At 34.3% G+C, this 17,853-nt stretch overlaps 1 protein-coding gene across 1 annotated transcript in view; it reads right to left on the minus strand.

Moving 5' to 3' along the window:
- Window positions 1-3,717: 3,717 nt before the first annotated feature.
- LOC117119721 (UNC5C-like protein) overlaps window positions 3,718-17,853 on the minus strand; it is a 15,249-nt gene continuing 1,113 nt past the window's right edge. The window contains exons 2-5 of the mRNA XM_033264567.1: window positions 8,291-9,162; window positions 7,079-7,219; window positions 6,256-6,423; window positions 3,718-5,857 (exon numbers count right to left, since the gene is read on the minus strand). Coding sequence (XP_033120458.1) covers window positions 5,480-5,857; window positions 6,256-6,423; window positions 7,079-7,219; window positions 8,291-9,162 — 1,559 coding nt within the window. The 3' untranslated portion in view covers window positions 3,718-5,479. The remainder of the gene's footprint in view (window positions 5,858-6,255; window positions 6,424-7,078; window positions 7,220-8,290; window positions 9,163-17,853) is intronic.

Below are 17,853 nucleotides of genomic sequence, written 5' to 3' on the forward strand. Positions count from 1 at the left end.
TTTTATATATACTTTCTATAGAGAAACAATTTTACAAATTATAAACGTTTCCATAGAGTTTTTATATATATTTTATATATATTTTCTATAGACTATTAAAAGTTACAGTTTTTAAAATGACTGTTTAGAATATTATACTGTTCTACAGAATATACTATAAATAAATAAATTTATATTGAAATTTCATATATGTTATACTCTATATAGATTTTATTTGTTTTTATAGAGATAATCCCTATAAAATTGTTATAATACATTTAACAAAAAATACAGGTAAGGTCTATAATTTTTTATAAAATAAATATAGAAATTTTATAGTTTTATTATAGAGAACTTGTCATATCATTTGTATAGAATATTCTATAGAATTTCTATAGAATATGCAAGATGTAAAACATGTTGGTAGGACTATACTGGTCAGACACGAATGTGTGAATAAAATATTGAATGAAACAAAAAAAATTAAAAACATAGAAATTACATTAAATATATGTATATAGTATGTTATAGAATTCTATAAAAACTAGTTCCTCTATAAAACAATTTTATAGAAAATATTAATTTCTGTAGAAATTGATTAGTCTCTATAGAAGGTCTATAAAGTTCTATAGAATTTTTATGTATGGGATGGATGTCTACAAAACGAAGACCGAAGACCTGAAAAACGAAGATCCCTATATTTTCTCTTTTGTCTTGATGATAATACACCTGGTTGTCACAAAATCACAATTACGAGGTTATTTGAACTTTAGTTTGTGAAATTATCAAAGGTCTTCGTTTTATAGACACCCATATGCGGCTCTTTGCAACGTGAGCGACTGTGTCCGATTTTGATAGAACGACGCACAATTCACGTGGTCTCAGGATTTAGCCTAGGCCTATGAACCTCGAAGCCTATTTGAATCAGTGCAAAAATGAAACAGGTGATTGATCTTAATATATTTCCTCCATGATTTGATACATTAAAGTGATACATTTAGGCCTACTGTCAGTCTGCAAATACAATAGGTCTACTAAATAGTTATTCAATTGATTAAAATTCCAAGCTAAGAAACTTCGATCGATGCTGCGAAACTGGCAAATATTATGCATATGCCCATACAGCTTAAATTGGTCGAACTTTTTATCTTGATCTGTACCTTCGCTACACTGATGATGCCTGTAAGGCCGAATATAGTAATACATTATAAATTTAATTCAATTTTATTGGCGAAACTTATAAAAATGGCTTGAAATTCGCCTTGCTTGTCACAGATTACAATATCAATATTTAAAAGGGTACAAGATACACATTCAACAGGTCAGACGAAAAATTATTCAAAAAGGATGGATAAAATTGTACATAAAAGTACAGAATAAAATTGGAATACCAAGAGCAATTGCCATTAAAAAGTACAGTACACTGTAATACCGTACTAAAATAAGTTAAAATGTTACCATGACTAAAAAACGTATTCATTCATTCTATTTATCCTTAACTCTATAATATGCAGAAGCATTCACCCGACAAAGTAAGATGAATAAAGACCTTTGATAATTTCACAAACTAAAGTTCAAATAACCTTGTAACTGTGATTTTGTGACAGCCAGGTGTATTATCATCAAAACAAAAGAGAAAAAATAGGGGTCTTCGTTTTTGGGTCTTCGGTCTTCGTTTTATAGACACCCATATAGGGTGTCTATAAAACAAAGACCCTTAAGTATTTCTTGATATTCCTAATTTTATTCCGATGAAATAATGAAATACGTACTTGGCAACGGTTTTATGATGATTTTGAAATACTTACAATAAGATAATTGCGATATAATTGAAGGTCTTCGTTTTTCAGGTCTTCGGTCTTCGTTTTGTAGACACCCATATAGGGTGTTTATAAAACGAAGACCCTTGCATATTTCAAAAACAGACGCCCAAAAAATTTCGTAATTTTGATTTTGTGACAGCCAGGTTCATTATCATCAAAATAAAATAGAAAAAATAGGGGTCTTCGTTTTTGGGTCTTCGGTCTTCGTTTTATAGACACCCTATTTCAGACACAGCCACAATATCAAGATTGTGAACAATTACAAAATCAACAACCTCATCACATTTATTTCGCAAAAAGCGTGCATTTAGTACACAAAGATGAAGTTGTGAACATAAATGGAAACCATGGTTGTTAAAGCAATTTCCTGCAGTGTTTACTTTTGACCTCTGTTGTGCAGTGGGTTGAGTAGTTGTCTGACGGTTCCGAGATACCTTTTTTCAGTTCTTGTCTTGATATCTTTCGGGATTTGACAGCCGACTCACCGGTAGCTTTTGTTTTACCATCTTTGGTTCGGTTGATACTGATTGGATAACGGAAAAGTTGATAACTCACCTGTGTGGTGAGTCTGCTGACGAGTGGTTTTACGACACCCTAATGTGTTTACGATGTTTCGAATAATGTTGTTAGCAAATGTACTGACTCCTCTTGAGTTCAGGGGCACCCCATCGGAAGCTAATTTTCCGGGGGTTACGTTATGGTTATCAATGTATCCCCAGTTATTTAGTTTAGAGATGGATTTCATCAGTTTATTTACATCATCCACTCTCTATGTCGTTCATTTATTATTATATTATAAAAGTTTAGTATTATATTATCAATACTCACTATTATTAATTATGTACATTCATCATTATTTTGTTTAATTCCCTATTATATTATCTCCTTCCTTATTCACTATTATTTCATTGCACTTCATTTGTATATGGCAGTTGAGTAGTATATTATGGCAGTTGGAGTAGTATAGTATGGCTGTTCATTATGTTGTTATACCAACTTTTTATATTTCCTGTATAGAGGATTGTGGGCTGGCTGTTAGTAGGGAAATTCCTGACCCTAGGTCAGACCACAGATAATTGTATCTAGTTAGGCAGTAACATTTTTCAACAATGGCAGTGTAGGGCACCTGTTGACCCACCAAAGATATTAGAGAAACACAAGTCCAGTGATTTTATGCTGTGCGACGAAATACCACCGTTTCCCGCGCTTCTATTGCAAGCCCCAGCTGTCTTAAGCCTACAAAAAATATTATATTATTTATGTTTGCTATTATATTATTTACGTTTGTTATTATATTATTTACGTTTATTAATATATTATGTAAATTTATTATTATATCATATATGTGTATTATTATATTATTTATGCCTATTAGTATTTAATTTATTATTATATTATTTATTTATTTAGTTGTGTATATTATATTATGTTTATTAATAATAAACGTGTATAATATAATAATAAACACATATAATATAATAATAAACATATATAATATACTAATAGGCATAAATAATATAATAATAGACATATGTAATATAATAATAAATTTAAATAATATAATAATAAACGTAAAAAATATAATAGCAAACATAAATAATATAATATTTTTTGTAGGCTTAAGACAACTGGGGCTTGCCATAGTATTTTAGCGCTCTAGTATTCTTATTAATCACTTTGGTATATATATAATCTTTGGACATATTATCAAAGATAATAAATACCAGTAGCAGAAGATAAAGCAGCTTCTCAATAAAGTGGAACATCAGTTCGAAAGGCATTGTGGGTACACAGAGAGAAATTTTACCCCACCCGCTCGGCGGCGCTATATAGTAATGATAAAGGCCGCTCTGGTTCGTTTGTTTCCTGTAGTTTCTCCACTTAGTAAAATATTTAAATTTTACCCCATTCGCGGGAGGTCGGATGTTCCATCAATTTTAATGCAAATACGCGGAACAGTCTTCTGCTATTTAAGTTCTTTGATAATATATAAACATTTCATATTTCAACTCATAGTTGTCAAAGTTAGCAGATATCTGAGTCATATTACATAGCGCAGTCCTCGGAACTCAGTAGATTAGAACTTTTTACCGAAGAGTAAAAAACTGCAAGAGGTCCGACTTCCCCGATTTGGATTTCCCGCACGATTAAAATTCGTAACGGTACTGGGTTTGGTCTACAGGAGTTCGTGCTTCGAACGGGTCATTCCATTATCCTTTGATAGCAAACTTTTAAGGCTTTCTGCTCCATTTATCTCTACCATATTGTACAATAATATAAATTGTTCCCTTTCAAACAGTATTATCTCTAGTGATTTGAAAATTGGACGTACTAGTCCTAGAGTATTTATAAAAGGACAGGGGATAAAAATAAAATGAACAATTATATGCCTATCTCTGTCATATGCCATATCGCTAAAATTGTAGAGAAAGAAGTTCAGCGACAATTACTTGTAACTAAGTATGATCAAATTAAAATCGACCAATTTACATTCCTTAAGAACCACTCCACCGTCCACTGCTTACACAGTCTCGTGGAAAATTGGTTAGAAATTTTAAATGATGCAGAAAAGGTTGGCGCGATTTTATTGACATTTCTAAGTGTTTCGATACTATTAATCACGAGGTATGAGTATTTAAACTAAGAAAGTATGGCTTCCAAAAAAGGGAAATAAACTGGTTTAAAAGCTATTTATATGAGAGAACACAAATTGTCTTTTGTTTTTTTATTATTTATTCCCCTCATTATTATAACATAAAAACAAAAAAATCAAGTACATAAATACACAAAAATGAGAGCAAGAGGATAACCCTATAAGCTCTATGAGCTTGTTTCCATAGTCTATTGTATTAACAAAAAAAATCTAAACCATTTGCCAAACACACGGGCTTACCTCAGGGAGCATAGTAGGTCCCATACTTTTTCTACTTTTTATAAATGATATTTCCCAGTCTATAAAGCTTGGTACATGTAGTATTTTTGCCGATAACGTTGTACTCTATGTTTTTAGCACTGCCTAACACTGCCTATATAAAAGTTACAGTGCAATATGTTTTTAACAACGTTAGAACAAATCAATACAGTATCACCATTTTGTTTTGTGTTTAGGCGTCGAGCTGACATCAGTAATAATTATTCATAGCTTTGTGAATTTAGTGTTTTTTCACGACTATAAACAACTCCATCCCTTGGGCCTATTAGTACAGTTGTGTATAGAGCAGTTTAATCCACCAATCCATAGTGTAAGCATATAAAGTATTTCTATTCACAATATATACAAGATATTTGTGTAACGTTTTAAAAAAGTAATTAAACAATTATTCTTTTTAAAACAATGAAACAATTATAGGAAAAATTAATACTAATTAATACATCGTTGTGTGGCTGTTTTGTGATAATTTGAAATTGCAAACTAATATTAAATTAAACCATACATCAGGCCGATAAACCGAACAGTTCGGGAAAACCCACTTGCTTAACAGGTACCGTAGTAAATGTAGCCTCCTGTAAGCGCTACTAGTGTGTTAGAAGCGTGGGATGATGTGTGTAACTAGCCAAGCAATAGAAGGTGCTGTGGCCTAAAACTTTGAGTATAAGCCCTAAAAACTAATTAAACCATTTTCGAAAGTCCATGAGTTATAAACTCGTGTGAATACGCTACTTGTTTCTCTTTGGTCTTACAGTATGGATTCATGGATTATGTTCCATTTACCGATTTCTGAGACAATATCCAATCTTTGCATACTTCTAAACATCGCTGTTAATTCTTCAATATCAGTTGTTGGATTCCCTGATCTCTTAGCTTCCCATACATTCAACAGTTCATTTGTAGGACTGTTAATCAGACGCTGACGAAGTTGCTGTTCCCATTGGTGAATGCAGTCATCGTAGCCTAGACAATATGCTAGGTGTCTCCAGTCGTTTCCAAGGGGGTTATGTATATCTAACATTTTTCGAATACATTCGCGAAGAGGGTAGGGCAGTAGAAGAGTTCTTCGCACAAGTCTGTGTGACTCCGTGGTGTGGTCTTCAGCATACATCTCATTTATTCTTTGCTAACAAACCCCCAAAACAAGAGATTAAATTAAATATATTAAAAGAGATATGATCAACGATTATTGATTAAAAAAAATTATAATCTTGAAAACATCACACAACTGAATTTCACACATGTAATCAAATAATGTAGAATAATAATTGTATTTTTTACGACAAAAGAAATAATCTTTCATAGGGCGTATGTTCTTTTTTTTTAATTAGTGTCCAAAAATTAGTTTTTGAAAATACTTGGGAAAATCTCAACAAAATTATACATTTAGTCAACTACGCCATCAATAGTATTGTTTGACAAAAAGACAATACGTCTGTGGTTTAATTAATGACCAGCAAATCCAGAAGATTGATGACTTTGGAACTATTCAAAAAGATTTTGTGTAAGGCAAGTAGCATTTACCTGTTTTTTCACTAAGACATCAATTATTTTACCAAATAATTCCTCTCGTCCATCTTGAGAAACATGCATCTGACCTGTTAATTTTGTTACGGTATTCTCTTTCTCATGTTCAAGATGATACACACATGGAGTATGAGAATTCTCTATTATACATTTCTTTGCAAGTACCTAACAGAGAAAAACACGTTTTACCAAGTAAAGTGGAGTTGAATAAATTGGTGGTTAATATGTTTGCCTTTCAAACCCCAGGGCTCTGGGTTCAATTCCAATAACGGATTTTTTTTTTCTCACAACTAAAAACAATTCCACCCCATAAGTCTCATGATAAGACTTTAGTTTATGTAAAACATCTTGAGTATAATTTGTCTTGTGAATTGATTGCCACTTTGAAGAGTGATTTAAGCTCACTGTTTGGAATATCTTTGTCATTTGTGGTTGAATAAAAAACCCCAAATTATATAAATTAACTTTTGCGACCTCAAATGGTTTCAAGCATTAACGTTAAAAAAAAAGGATCAATATGGTACGCCATATTCTTAAGACGATAAGACGAGATTTCGCAGATACTTTTTTATATAAGTGCTATATGTGAAAGAATATTTAAAGGCTTGGATGTAACAATACTCAGTCACTATAATTATTCAAGGTTTCGAGGTTACGCTATTTTCAGGAACTACATGAAAAATATACACACAACAGTATAAAAATAAGACTTGCTTAAAATAAATAAGAGGGGGTTTAGATTTGCAGGTATGCCTATAGGTCTCTCTGTGGTCTAGTATGAAAATCGCCTTGATATATATAAGCATCCATCCCATCTCACCTGTTTAGTCTTTCCTCCATGTACTTTCCAACTTCCTTCGGAGTTTAGGAGAATATTTATACCACTAACACTTGCAAAAAGAAATGGGAAGGTAGGTGCACACAATGAACCTTTCAAGAGACGTTCATCTTCTAACACAATCTTGCAAAAAAGAAAAACAAATGGTAATAAGATCAAAAGTATACAGCTCTATTAAAAAAATAATTTGAGCAACAGGCAATCATTAGATTTATGCAAACAAAACAATCATACTATATAACATACATAGCAAAGCATAAACAGGTAGATAAAACATACAGATATAAAAATGCTGATAGGCCTATATAGACCTAATGTTTAAAGCAAACATGTAGATATATCATGCCAATATATCATTTTGTTTGAAATTAGCAAGTAGATAAAACATAAACACATATTTTTTTTTGCGTAAAAATGCTATAAAGTAAGTTATCGGGAATACGTCGTCTGTTTTGAATGTTACAGGTGCTACATTACTAAAAAAAAAAGTTACTGCTAAATCTAGCCCCATTCTTGCTACGATGAGAGATCGTAAACGTGTTTGGTTATAAAATGCGCATATTTCTGGCTATTATTATTATTATTATTATTATTATTATTATTATTATTATTATTATTATTATTATTATTATTATTATTATTATTATTATTATTATTTCTTTAGGCACACGACACATGTGCCAAGGATTTCCAATAGCGAATATATATCACTGTCCTAATTGTAGGTGACATTCCCTTACACAAGACAAACGTACACACACGATGCTTTACACAAACTAAATCTCAATATGAGATTTAGGGAGTGGAGTTGTTTATGTCGTGAGAAAAAAATCCTGCAGTTGGCAGGAATTGAACCCAGGACCCTGAGATTGGAAGGCAAGCATCTTAACCACCAAGGTATTCAACTCCACTCCACTCAATGTATGTAATACTTGATTTGACTGGTAAATGGTAATGTCGGGTTTGCATTCCATTAAACGGACACCTTGGTCATATTACCATTTGTCTTGATTTCAAAAACATGGGTATGCCCATGTATAGTAACACACATATGTAAAAACTGTGTTAAAAAGTTAATATATTGTCTATTAATTTTTTTGTAAATGCCAATAGCGCTCTATAAGCTCCGTGGAGTTCTAAGAGAGCATATAGAAATATGTTTACATAAAACAAACAACAAAACACAAAACTCACATATCGGGCATCTTTAGTCTGATTGGCGCAATATAGACGAAGTTGTAAATCGTAATCATCATCATTTATTTGTGAAGAAAACAACATTAAATTTAACCATTTTTCTTGTATGATAGGTACTGTTTCTTTTTTTTCTTCACATTGTACAACACTAGTGTGTCCAGTAAAATGAGACAGTAGTAGCGTCACCGTGTTGCCTTTTATAAGGGTCAACGAATCATTGTGTTCTGATAAGTTGTGGAAACTTGGCGACTGATCGGGCTCAGTTTCGGTGCGCAGTGTTATCAAATTCGTGTTATTATTCTTAATATTTGCACAATGTTGATACGATAATAAAACTCTTTGGTCAAACACCATTCCAGATGGCCCACAAAACACCACTGGACTCGTCGCCATCATGTTTGGCGGTAACGGTAGAATTTCATTTTGTTCATGATGTAAATATATGTAAATTAGTTGAGGTGTCGACTGTTGGATGGCACCAGGTGGTATCAACAACACTACTCCAGCTTCATCAAAATGTAACTCTCCGCCATGTTTGTCAAAGATGCCGGCACGAAAAAATGGATAAGAAAGTGATTTCTGATCAAAATTCTCTAAACATGTTTGTTTACTCCATAATTCCGCCTTTGCAATACATCTCTTGTAATATGTTGTTGGTTTGTGGGTGATGTTATCTGAGCGTAATTCTTGTTCTTCGCTTTCAATAATACAAACATCGTAGACGTTTTCTGTAACGTCACCGTGTATTGTAGTGGTGCCAGTTCCTGTTTTCTGTGGCTCCCTGCCCTCACACCTCCTACTTGGTTGACGATTGGTTTGGTTTAAGCTTATGGCTCTACTACATTTGTTACGTTTTATGAATGCTACCACTGAAAGAAAATATGTTCATGTAAAAAGGGTCGTGTGATTTTCTGACATAGGCTTGTATAGTACATAGGGCCTACATACATAGCCTACGTGCATACTGTACATACATACTCTCTCTTCCACACACACACACACACACCCACACACGGATTTAGGACAGATTGACGAAACGCACTTTGCCGAATGCCAGTTTGCCGTCTAAAAGATCCCTGAATCCCAGTTTGCAAAAACCCATATTGCCAAAACCAAGTTTGCTGGAAGTGAAATAAAAAAACAAAAGAATATAAAAGGAGTGAAGCAATAACAACATAAAATCCAATATTTGGTGGGCACTCTTTTACCATGACTGGACCTGTACGAAGTCGTGGCCCCAGCGGAAAGTCAGAGCCGGCCAGAATAGCAACATTGAGAATTCAGAAGCCATTCCAAAGATATGATCACTGTGTATTAGTGTACATAGCTGCTTATTACAGTTTAATTATTCTTTTTGTCTAATTCTGTAAATCACACTTTATATTAACAATTCAGCCATCAGCAAAACATTATTAAATATAGGCCTATCAGAAAAAAATCATAAGCATATGTATCATAAATATGTAAAGTTTAATTAAAAAAATCATATGCACATGTATCATGTATCATAAATATGTAAAGTTTAATTAAGATAATAATATGTAGGTCTAGACCTAAAGGAAATCTCGGGGAGAGTTTTTAGGGCTTAACATGGATCAAATTGTGCTTTTAGACCACAATATTAGGGACTGGCAATCAAAATAACATCATTTGGATAGGCAAATTATTATTTGTGGTCCAAAGATCTCGACCTTGCGTCGCACGACGAGGTGGGTTGGGCTGATTATGATGCTTAATCCGTCATTTTATTACTTTGGTTCGAATTTCAACTGGTAGCCTTGCATTCAAGTGTGTTATAGAACAATCCTTTTGTAGCATTTTGCCTTTCAACATTTACATATAAACACGGCTCCTCCATGACTCACGCATCATGTTTTTCCAAAAATACAGTATGCTGTGCTGTTGTGCAACGGTGTCAGCAAGATGAAATTACATTATAGTGAAAAACAGGGCCCCTGTGACCATTTTTCGGGGATCAAGGTTTCTTTGTTGATTTGGCATCACTAGGGTATAAATAAAAAAATGAGCGTATAACTATATGTTATTAGGGTCACTGAATTCAATGAGACATGTTTCAAAAACCCAAAAGATCAGCCATTTAGAAATTCAAGATGGCCGCCAAAAACTATCGAAAAACGAAATAATTTGGTATATATTTCCTCTTCTCCTCTATCAAAAATGGTAAATTTGGTGTCTAATCATATGTTACTGTGCCCTCTGAGTTCAATAAACATGGTGTCAAAAGCTATGATGGCAGCCATTTTGAAATTCAAAATGGCCGCCATAAAAACCATTGAAACCATTTTGGTATGTAATTCCACTTCTCCAAAAAATTGGTGTCTAACCATATGTTATTGTGCACTCTGAGTCCAGAGAACATGATTTCAAGAAGCAAGGATGGCAGACATTTTAATATTTTAAGATGGCCACCACAAAAATCTTTGAAAATCAAATATTTAGTTTTTATAATTCCACTTAATCGAAAATTGTAACAAATTTGGTGTCTACTAATACGTTATTGTGCACTCTGAAGTCCAATAAAACATGGTTTTCAAAAATTAAGGATGACAGCCAATTTTAAATTCAAGATGGCCACCACAAAACTCGTTTAAAATCAAATATTTTATTTTTAGAATAGCACTTCTCTGATCTATTGGACACTCTGAGTCCATTAAATAACAAAATAATTATTTCAAAAACCTTGGGTGACAGGCATACTAATTTCCAATACATCCGCCATTATTATGTACACATTTTGGCTTGTAAAATGCAAAATGTGACAATTTTCAGAAGTGAATAATACTATTTATACCATACAATAAAAATGTCTACGCTAGATAAACAAAGAAACACAACTTACGTAAACTTACTGGAATAATTCAAAATGGTTAACACAATACGTTAATACTGTTACAGTACTTCATTATTCTTGTCATCAGAAGGTGAATGCTCACTTTTTTGTCATCATTCTACTGTCGCTATCAATTGGTTCTGCAAGTTTAATGCCGCTTGGCAGGTTTGTTCCAGTGTTTCTCTGCATAAACCTTTCCATTAACCAGTTTCCACTCGCTGTATATCGGTGAATAATGAGCTCAAATTTTAAGACAAAACTAAGTTTTTCTATGGTTCAGCTTGTAAGAGCAATAGAATCTCAATAGGATTTCAGCAGATTGTTTTGCCTCTTTTCTTTCCTGAGCCAACAATTGTACATTTTAGAAGAATCGATCAAATATGAAAAGAGAGCAGAGGATAGGCAGAGAAAAAATGGCTGCCATCCTAGCTTTTTGAAACCATGTTTAGTGAAATCAGAGGGCACAATAACATATGATTAGACACCAAATTTATATTTTTTTATTGGGGAGAAGTGGAATAACATATTAAAATTTTCGATTTTAACAGTTTTTGTGGCGGGCATCTTGAATATCTAAATGGCTGCCATCCTAGCTTTTTAAAACCATGTTTATTGAACTCAGAGAGGGGCACAATAACATATGATTAGACACCAAATTTGCCATGTTTGATTGAGGAGAAGTGGAATTACAAACCAAAATATTAGATGTTCGACAGTTTTTGTGGCGGTCATTTTTAATTTCAAAATGTCTGCCATCTTAGATTTTGAAACCAAGTTTATTGAACTCTGAAAGCAAAATAACATATGCTTTAGACACCAAAATTTACCATTTTTTATTGAGAAAAATTGGAATTACATACAGTACCAAAAATATTTCGATTTTCGACAGTATTTGTGGTGGCCATCTTGGATTTCAAAATGGCTGCCATCCCAGCTTTTGGAACTGTGTTTATTGGACTCATAGAGCATAACAACATGATTAGAGCCAAATTTGCCATTTTTCATAGAGGAGATGTGGAATTATACTGAAATATTTGATTTTTTGAAAATTTTGATCTTGAATTTCAAAATGGCTGCCATCCTAGATTTTTGAAACATGTCTCATTGAATTCAGTGATCCTAATAACATATAGTTAGACAACGGGTTTACCCTTTTCATCGAGTAGGAGTAAAGTTATGAGACATTATCTTAATTTTGGCGGCCATTTTATAAATGGCCGCCAAAAACATGTTCCGCCCTTTTTCTGGAGGCTCACCTCCACCCCCCCCCCCGCTTATTTTTTTAATCTATACCCTAGTGATGTAAAATCAGCAGAGAAACCTTGGTCCCTGAAGAATGGTCACGGGGGCCCTGTTTTTCACACTACTAAATGGGTTTCGGCAAACTGTGGTTGTCATGATAATATAGTGAATTGGCAAAGTGGCCATAGACTAGACAAACCGGGTTTCAGAAAACTAGGTTTCGACCAACTGGTCGGATACACCCCGCCAGTCATATCGCCATTCATCGGGTTCACTGGTTTTAAAATCTGCTACTCATATAGATAATTATTTATAAGATTTCCTAGTCATAATTTAAAAATATACTATGACTAATCATAAAGCTATGTATTTCTAATGTTCACTAATCATAACACTGGAACATATCTGATACCTTTTGACTAGCTACTTTACTGTGCGTATTTTTCCTGTTCAGCTACCACCATTATATTTATATTTTGTATGAAATCATACATAATGAATTGTAATGAAGTAAAATATGTGTACGTGTGTCTATATTCAATGAAATAAATGGTGCTCCATAGCCACTAAAAGTGTGAAACAAGACCCACTGCCCTTTCTTTCATCAAGATTACAAATTGTGAATATATCATTGTCACTTTCACAAGACAAATCTTATGCTTATAAACTACTGTAACTTTTATTTTGAAGCTTAGAGAGTAGAGTTATTTGGTCATGGGAAAAAAATCCTGCAACACTTGTGATGTTGTATGAACCACGATAATAAAGATCACCGATAACAATGGTTGCAGTATGTGTCTTTATTCGCCATGTTTCTGCTCTCCTGTCTTATACACATGCGCACAACGTCTTACACTAAGCGTTGCCAAAGTGCACATTAAAAGTTATGCAATTTGTAGTTATAGGTACTACATCTCCCTTCTACTAGATTTAAGGTGTTAACTATTACAAAAAATGAATTATTGTTTCAACATTATTGAGACTACTGCCAACAAATATAACACAAAAGTTACTAAAACATTTTAAACTTCAACAGTAATGCACAGCATTACTCTTCGACTAGCCTTTGGGGGCGTCTTGCTTGCCTGCAAGATTTACGTCTTCGTTGCCGGGCTGGGACTTGTCCCTCTATAATAATATCACCATTACGATCTTCACTAGGGTTTATGTGTGCCCTATTTGGGAGCCTAACTCTTTTAAGGTGACCAGTTCCTTGTAATTTTGTGACCATCTGGGTGTTAAGCTGTAGTTCCTATTTACAACAACTAAAGGAGTTTTGGAGAAGGGTGTGGAGAACTTATCCCTCTTTTCTTGCTTCACCAAAACTACATCCCCTATGTCGAGATTAAATGTTTGTATGCAACGCCGTTTCTCGGCATTAAGCTTCATCTTAACTTTGTTTTGATTTGATTATCTTTTTGTCTTATTGGCTCATCACCTTCCTCCCTTCTAGAGAATGGAAACCTAATGTTAAGATCCATGCCGAAAAGGTGAGATGTCTGTTGTAGAGTGTGGGGTTGCCCGATAATTTCTTAAAAAGGCATACATATCCTGTTTCCAGTGGTCAGAAGTATATAACCTTTTTGAACGTACGCATAAAACGCTCAACTTCACCATTGGCCTGGGGCCAAAACAGTGTGACTTTCCTGTGATGAAAACCAAGATATTTAGAAAATTTATGAAATGCTTCACTGTTAAAGGGAGGGCCGTTATCTGAGCGGACAACCTTAGGAATCCCAAGCATGCTGAACATTTTGTCAAGTTCTGGGATTACAGCATTTGCTGAAGTTCGTTTTAAGAATACGAAATGACGTAATTTTGAAGTTTTAGTTCAAACTACGACTAAAGTTCGTTTTAAGAATACCGGGGTTAGAGCCAGATATATTAGAATTTTTCGGTTTTCTAAGATGGCCGACAGTGGCCATCTTGGATATATAGATCAGTATGATTTTTCTCTACAATAACCATTCCAGTGTACTGGTAATGCCAAATTTAGGAGGAAATGAAAAGAATGAGAGTGGGTAGCCTTCAGAAAAAGGCGGAACATTTTTTTGGCGGCCATTTTTGAAATGGCAGCCAAAATTAAGATAATGGCTCATAACTTTACTCCTAATAGATGAAAAGGGTAAACCTGGTGTCTAACTATATAACACAAAAAGTTACAAATGCCAAATATAGGGAGAAATGGAATTTCATTTGTCCTTCTAGCTCATCTAGTTCTAGATATATTACTATATATTATATATATTTACTAGTTGGCAAACACCAGCCACTTTGGATTCAATGTTTAGGAGGACCTCAAAACTCCACGACAGCTTACTGGTAAAGGAAAATTCAAAGGAAACAACATCATTGCTTCATTTTCATTGGTCTTTTGGTATTTTTTTTCATTGGCGCATAGAGACTGCTGTATTATGCACCTTATAAATCCATCGATTGATCGATTTATTGATTGATTGATTGATATTTGTCCTTCTAGCTTATGTAGAGCCTGTGATAATACATTTTTGTGGTTTTTCAAGATGGCTCACAGCAGACATCTTATGAAAATATTTATACAAAAAGTTACTATTTTCTTATTTCTTCTTTTGACGCTTCTCAAGTTTTCTCTTGTTTTCTTCCTTCCTTTTAAAATCAACCTTCTGGGATATTTTGTATACTGTCTTCCGCCACTCAGATATACTTTGTACTTTACTTTTCATTGGACTTAGAATTTATCCCTGTGTAGGATATGTTTACAATTGTTCTTATACCCTCCTTGAACCCTTAGAAAACTCACCATACAGAAGTGCCTTGACAGATCTTCCATCTGGCATATGATAAACATGTACCATCCAGCGTAATTTGCTGCTAATTAGATCGTTCATCACGTCTTCTCTATTGGCTAGTTCCAAAACTCTGTCATTGACGAAAAAATTGAGGCTTTTTTCTGGAACCATTTATTTTTCCACTCTTTTCTAAGTGCCCTTTTTCACCACTTAGTTTCTTGTCTTTATGAAGCCTTTGGACACTATATTAACTAGTGAAGGAGAGGTAATACTTCATCTTGGTCATAAAACCAGTTTTTACCCCTTTTTTTATCTCTACCAAAGTCATGTTTGGCAGCACTTTGGAGAATGCTTTTGAATTCATCCCATGTCTCTAGGTGGTCTAAAAGCTTTTGATCTAAGAATTGTTCCAGTATTATTTTTCCTTCGTTTCCTCCTTGATTTAATCTTGATAGAAATATTTGCAAAAAAAAAAAAAAAAAAAATAGAAATATTTGCAAAAAAAAAGGAAATAGTTTATGGTCCGTGAAGCAGTCAGCGGTGCGGTTGATCTTAATGACTTTATATGCTGTCTTGATTTTCCATCAGCTAGCACGTGGTCGCTTGTGTCCTTGGGAAGGCACTTTATCTACGTTTGTCTCTCTCTACCGAGGAGTATAAATTGATACCCGGCGGTTTACTACTGGGAAAGAAAAAAAGACGGCGTGGAAAGGAACCGCTTACCCTACCACACAATAACGAGTCTTAGTACAATATGCTAACAACTCATTCCCCTACGTTCAATAATGAATCCAGGGAGTATCTGTACATTGATCACGTGGTCAATTTTATGCCAATACTTCGATCACATGTGTTTTCAGGTGTACTTGAGGCAGTTCTTTAGCTGAAACATAACTAAGATGAAAACAGGCGCAAAATTCGAAGAGCATTGAACCATTAGAGGTAATCATGCCTACTTTATGTTTATTTATGACTGATAAGCATTTCCAGCTTTTTTTCCTACACGTGCATTGAAATCTCTAAGCACTAAAATGCTGTCGCCTTTGGCCTTGGCAGCACAATAACTGAATTGTTGGTAAAAGATCTCCTTATCTTCTGCCGATCTTAGATCTTAGCATGGCAGGAGCATAAACTCAAATGAGATTTGGAAGAGCGAGTAAACGTGTTGACCTCTTTCTTTGCGCGTAATAATTGCACCGCCAGGTTTGCATCCAGGTACTTAATTATCTGTCTGTATATTACGTAATAATGTTTACGCGTAATGATATTACTTGTCTTGGTATATATAGAAGTCTTCACTTGGTTGCTGGTTGTTGAACACTTCCATCGGTTTGGCAACGTAAAGTAAACTTAATTGAATGAGTTTACAGGTATGTTAATGGATTGTTATATTGATCATTGTATTTTGCTAATAGTAAATCTATACATTGCTATATCTCTAATGATGTTATGATGATAATATGATTTATTTATATTTGATTCGAGTATCAGTATTAAGTAGTATTGATCTAGTTTGCAACCGAGAAATGTTGTTGTTTGTAATGACATAGTGGATGATAGGTATCTGCATGCCGCAATGGTAGAGCTGTGTTTGAACGCCGTAGAGTGTATTATTGGACTCATTTTATATTTAAATATTATCGTTATCTTTACATTGTTAATCAATTATGATAGTTAATTCCTCTATTGAATACAGTGGACTATTACTATGTACCTATGCATTGATATTGTAATGGTTAGTTAATATCTTAATGATTAATTGATGTAACTTTGTCGTACAGTGATATTGATTGTTGATAACTGTTGTTGTTTTTGGCGTCATTATTTGTTGTCGAACTAAACTACCACAAGTGTAAAACTGCTATTAGAGCACAAATACCGATACCGGCGTGGTCTAGTAGGCCTACCTAGTTCCTACATATGATTGCACTCACACGCTCGGATAGTGTGGATGTGTCTCATTTGTACATTCGAGACAACTATATTAAGCATTTGTTTCTATCCTCTGCAGGCTGTGTTCTTATTGTTGCTTTCGTCATGGGTTACCCCGAATGCGGTAGCATTTCCATCGGATCCCCTGGAAGCGGTATTATTTTCATCGGTTCCATCGGATGCGGTGCATTTTCATAAGGTACATCAGATCCAATATTTTTATCGTATGGACTTTCCATCTCTGCCATAGAAAGAGACGCGCCGGTTACCGTACCTCGTACGCAGTAGCATTATTATAACCTTCTTGTTGACTTTTATCATAAAGTGTTAGGCTGTGCTACAGGTGTCCACACTGCAGTGTCCTCTCGGTCATCCTGAAGGTCAATGGCACAGCAAGGCTGGGACTATTGCAGAAAGGACTTTTTCGACACTGCTGACGAGTTGGTTAGCAGAGCCGCCTGGCTACCAGAACTGTTGTCATTTTGACTAACAGATCTGCTGGTTGTTAGAGCCGTTGCCGAGTTGACTGCGCAGGACCACCAATGACCAGTAACGGACCAACTGCATTCTCACTGTGACTTTTCTGACTCCAGGGGATCTTGATGACTAGTTGGGAGTAAGTGGTGGGCTATAGGTACTGTCACCCGGTATGAGCAGGGCACTATGTAGTGGGCCACTTTGCTACCTTCCAAACTTCCGACAACCACTTCTCAATAATAACTGGTATTTTAATAATGATAATATGACAATAATTATTATAATGATGT

The sequence above is a fragment of the Anneissia japonica genome, unplaced genomic scaffold, assembly GCF_011630105.1.
Source record: "Anneissia japonica isolate Jap-2015-1 unplaced genomic scaffold, ASM1163010v1 scaffold285008_len48751_cov103, whole genome shotgun sequence".
Lineage (NCBI taxonomy): Eukaryota > Metazoa > Echinodermata > Crinoidea > Comatulida > Comatulidae > Anneissia > Anneissia japonica.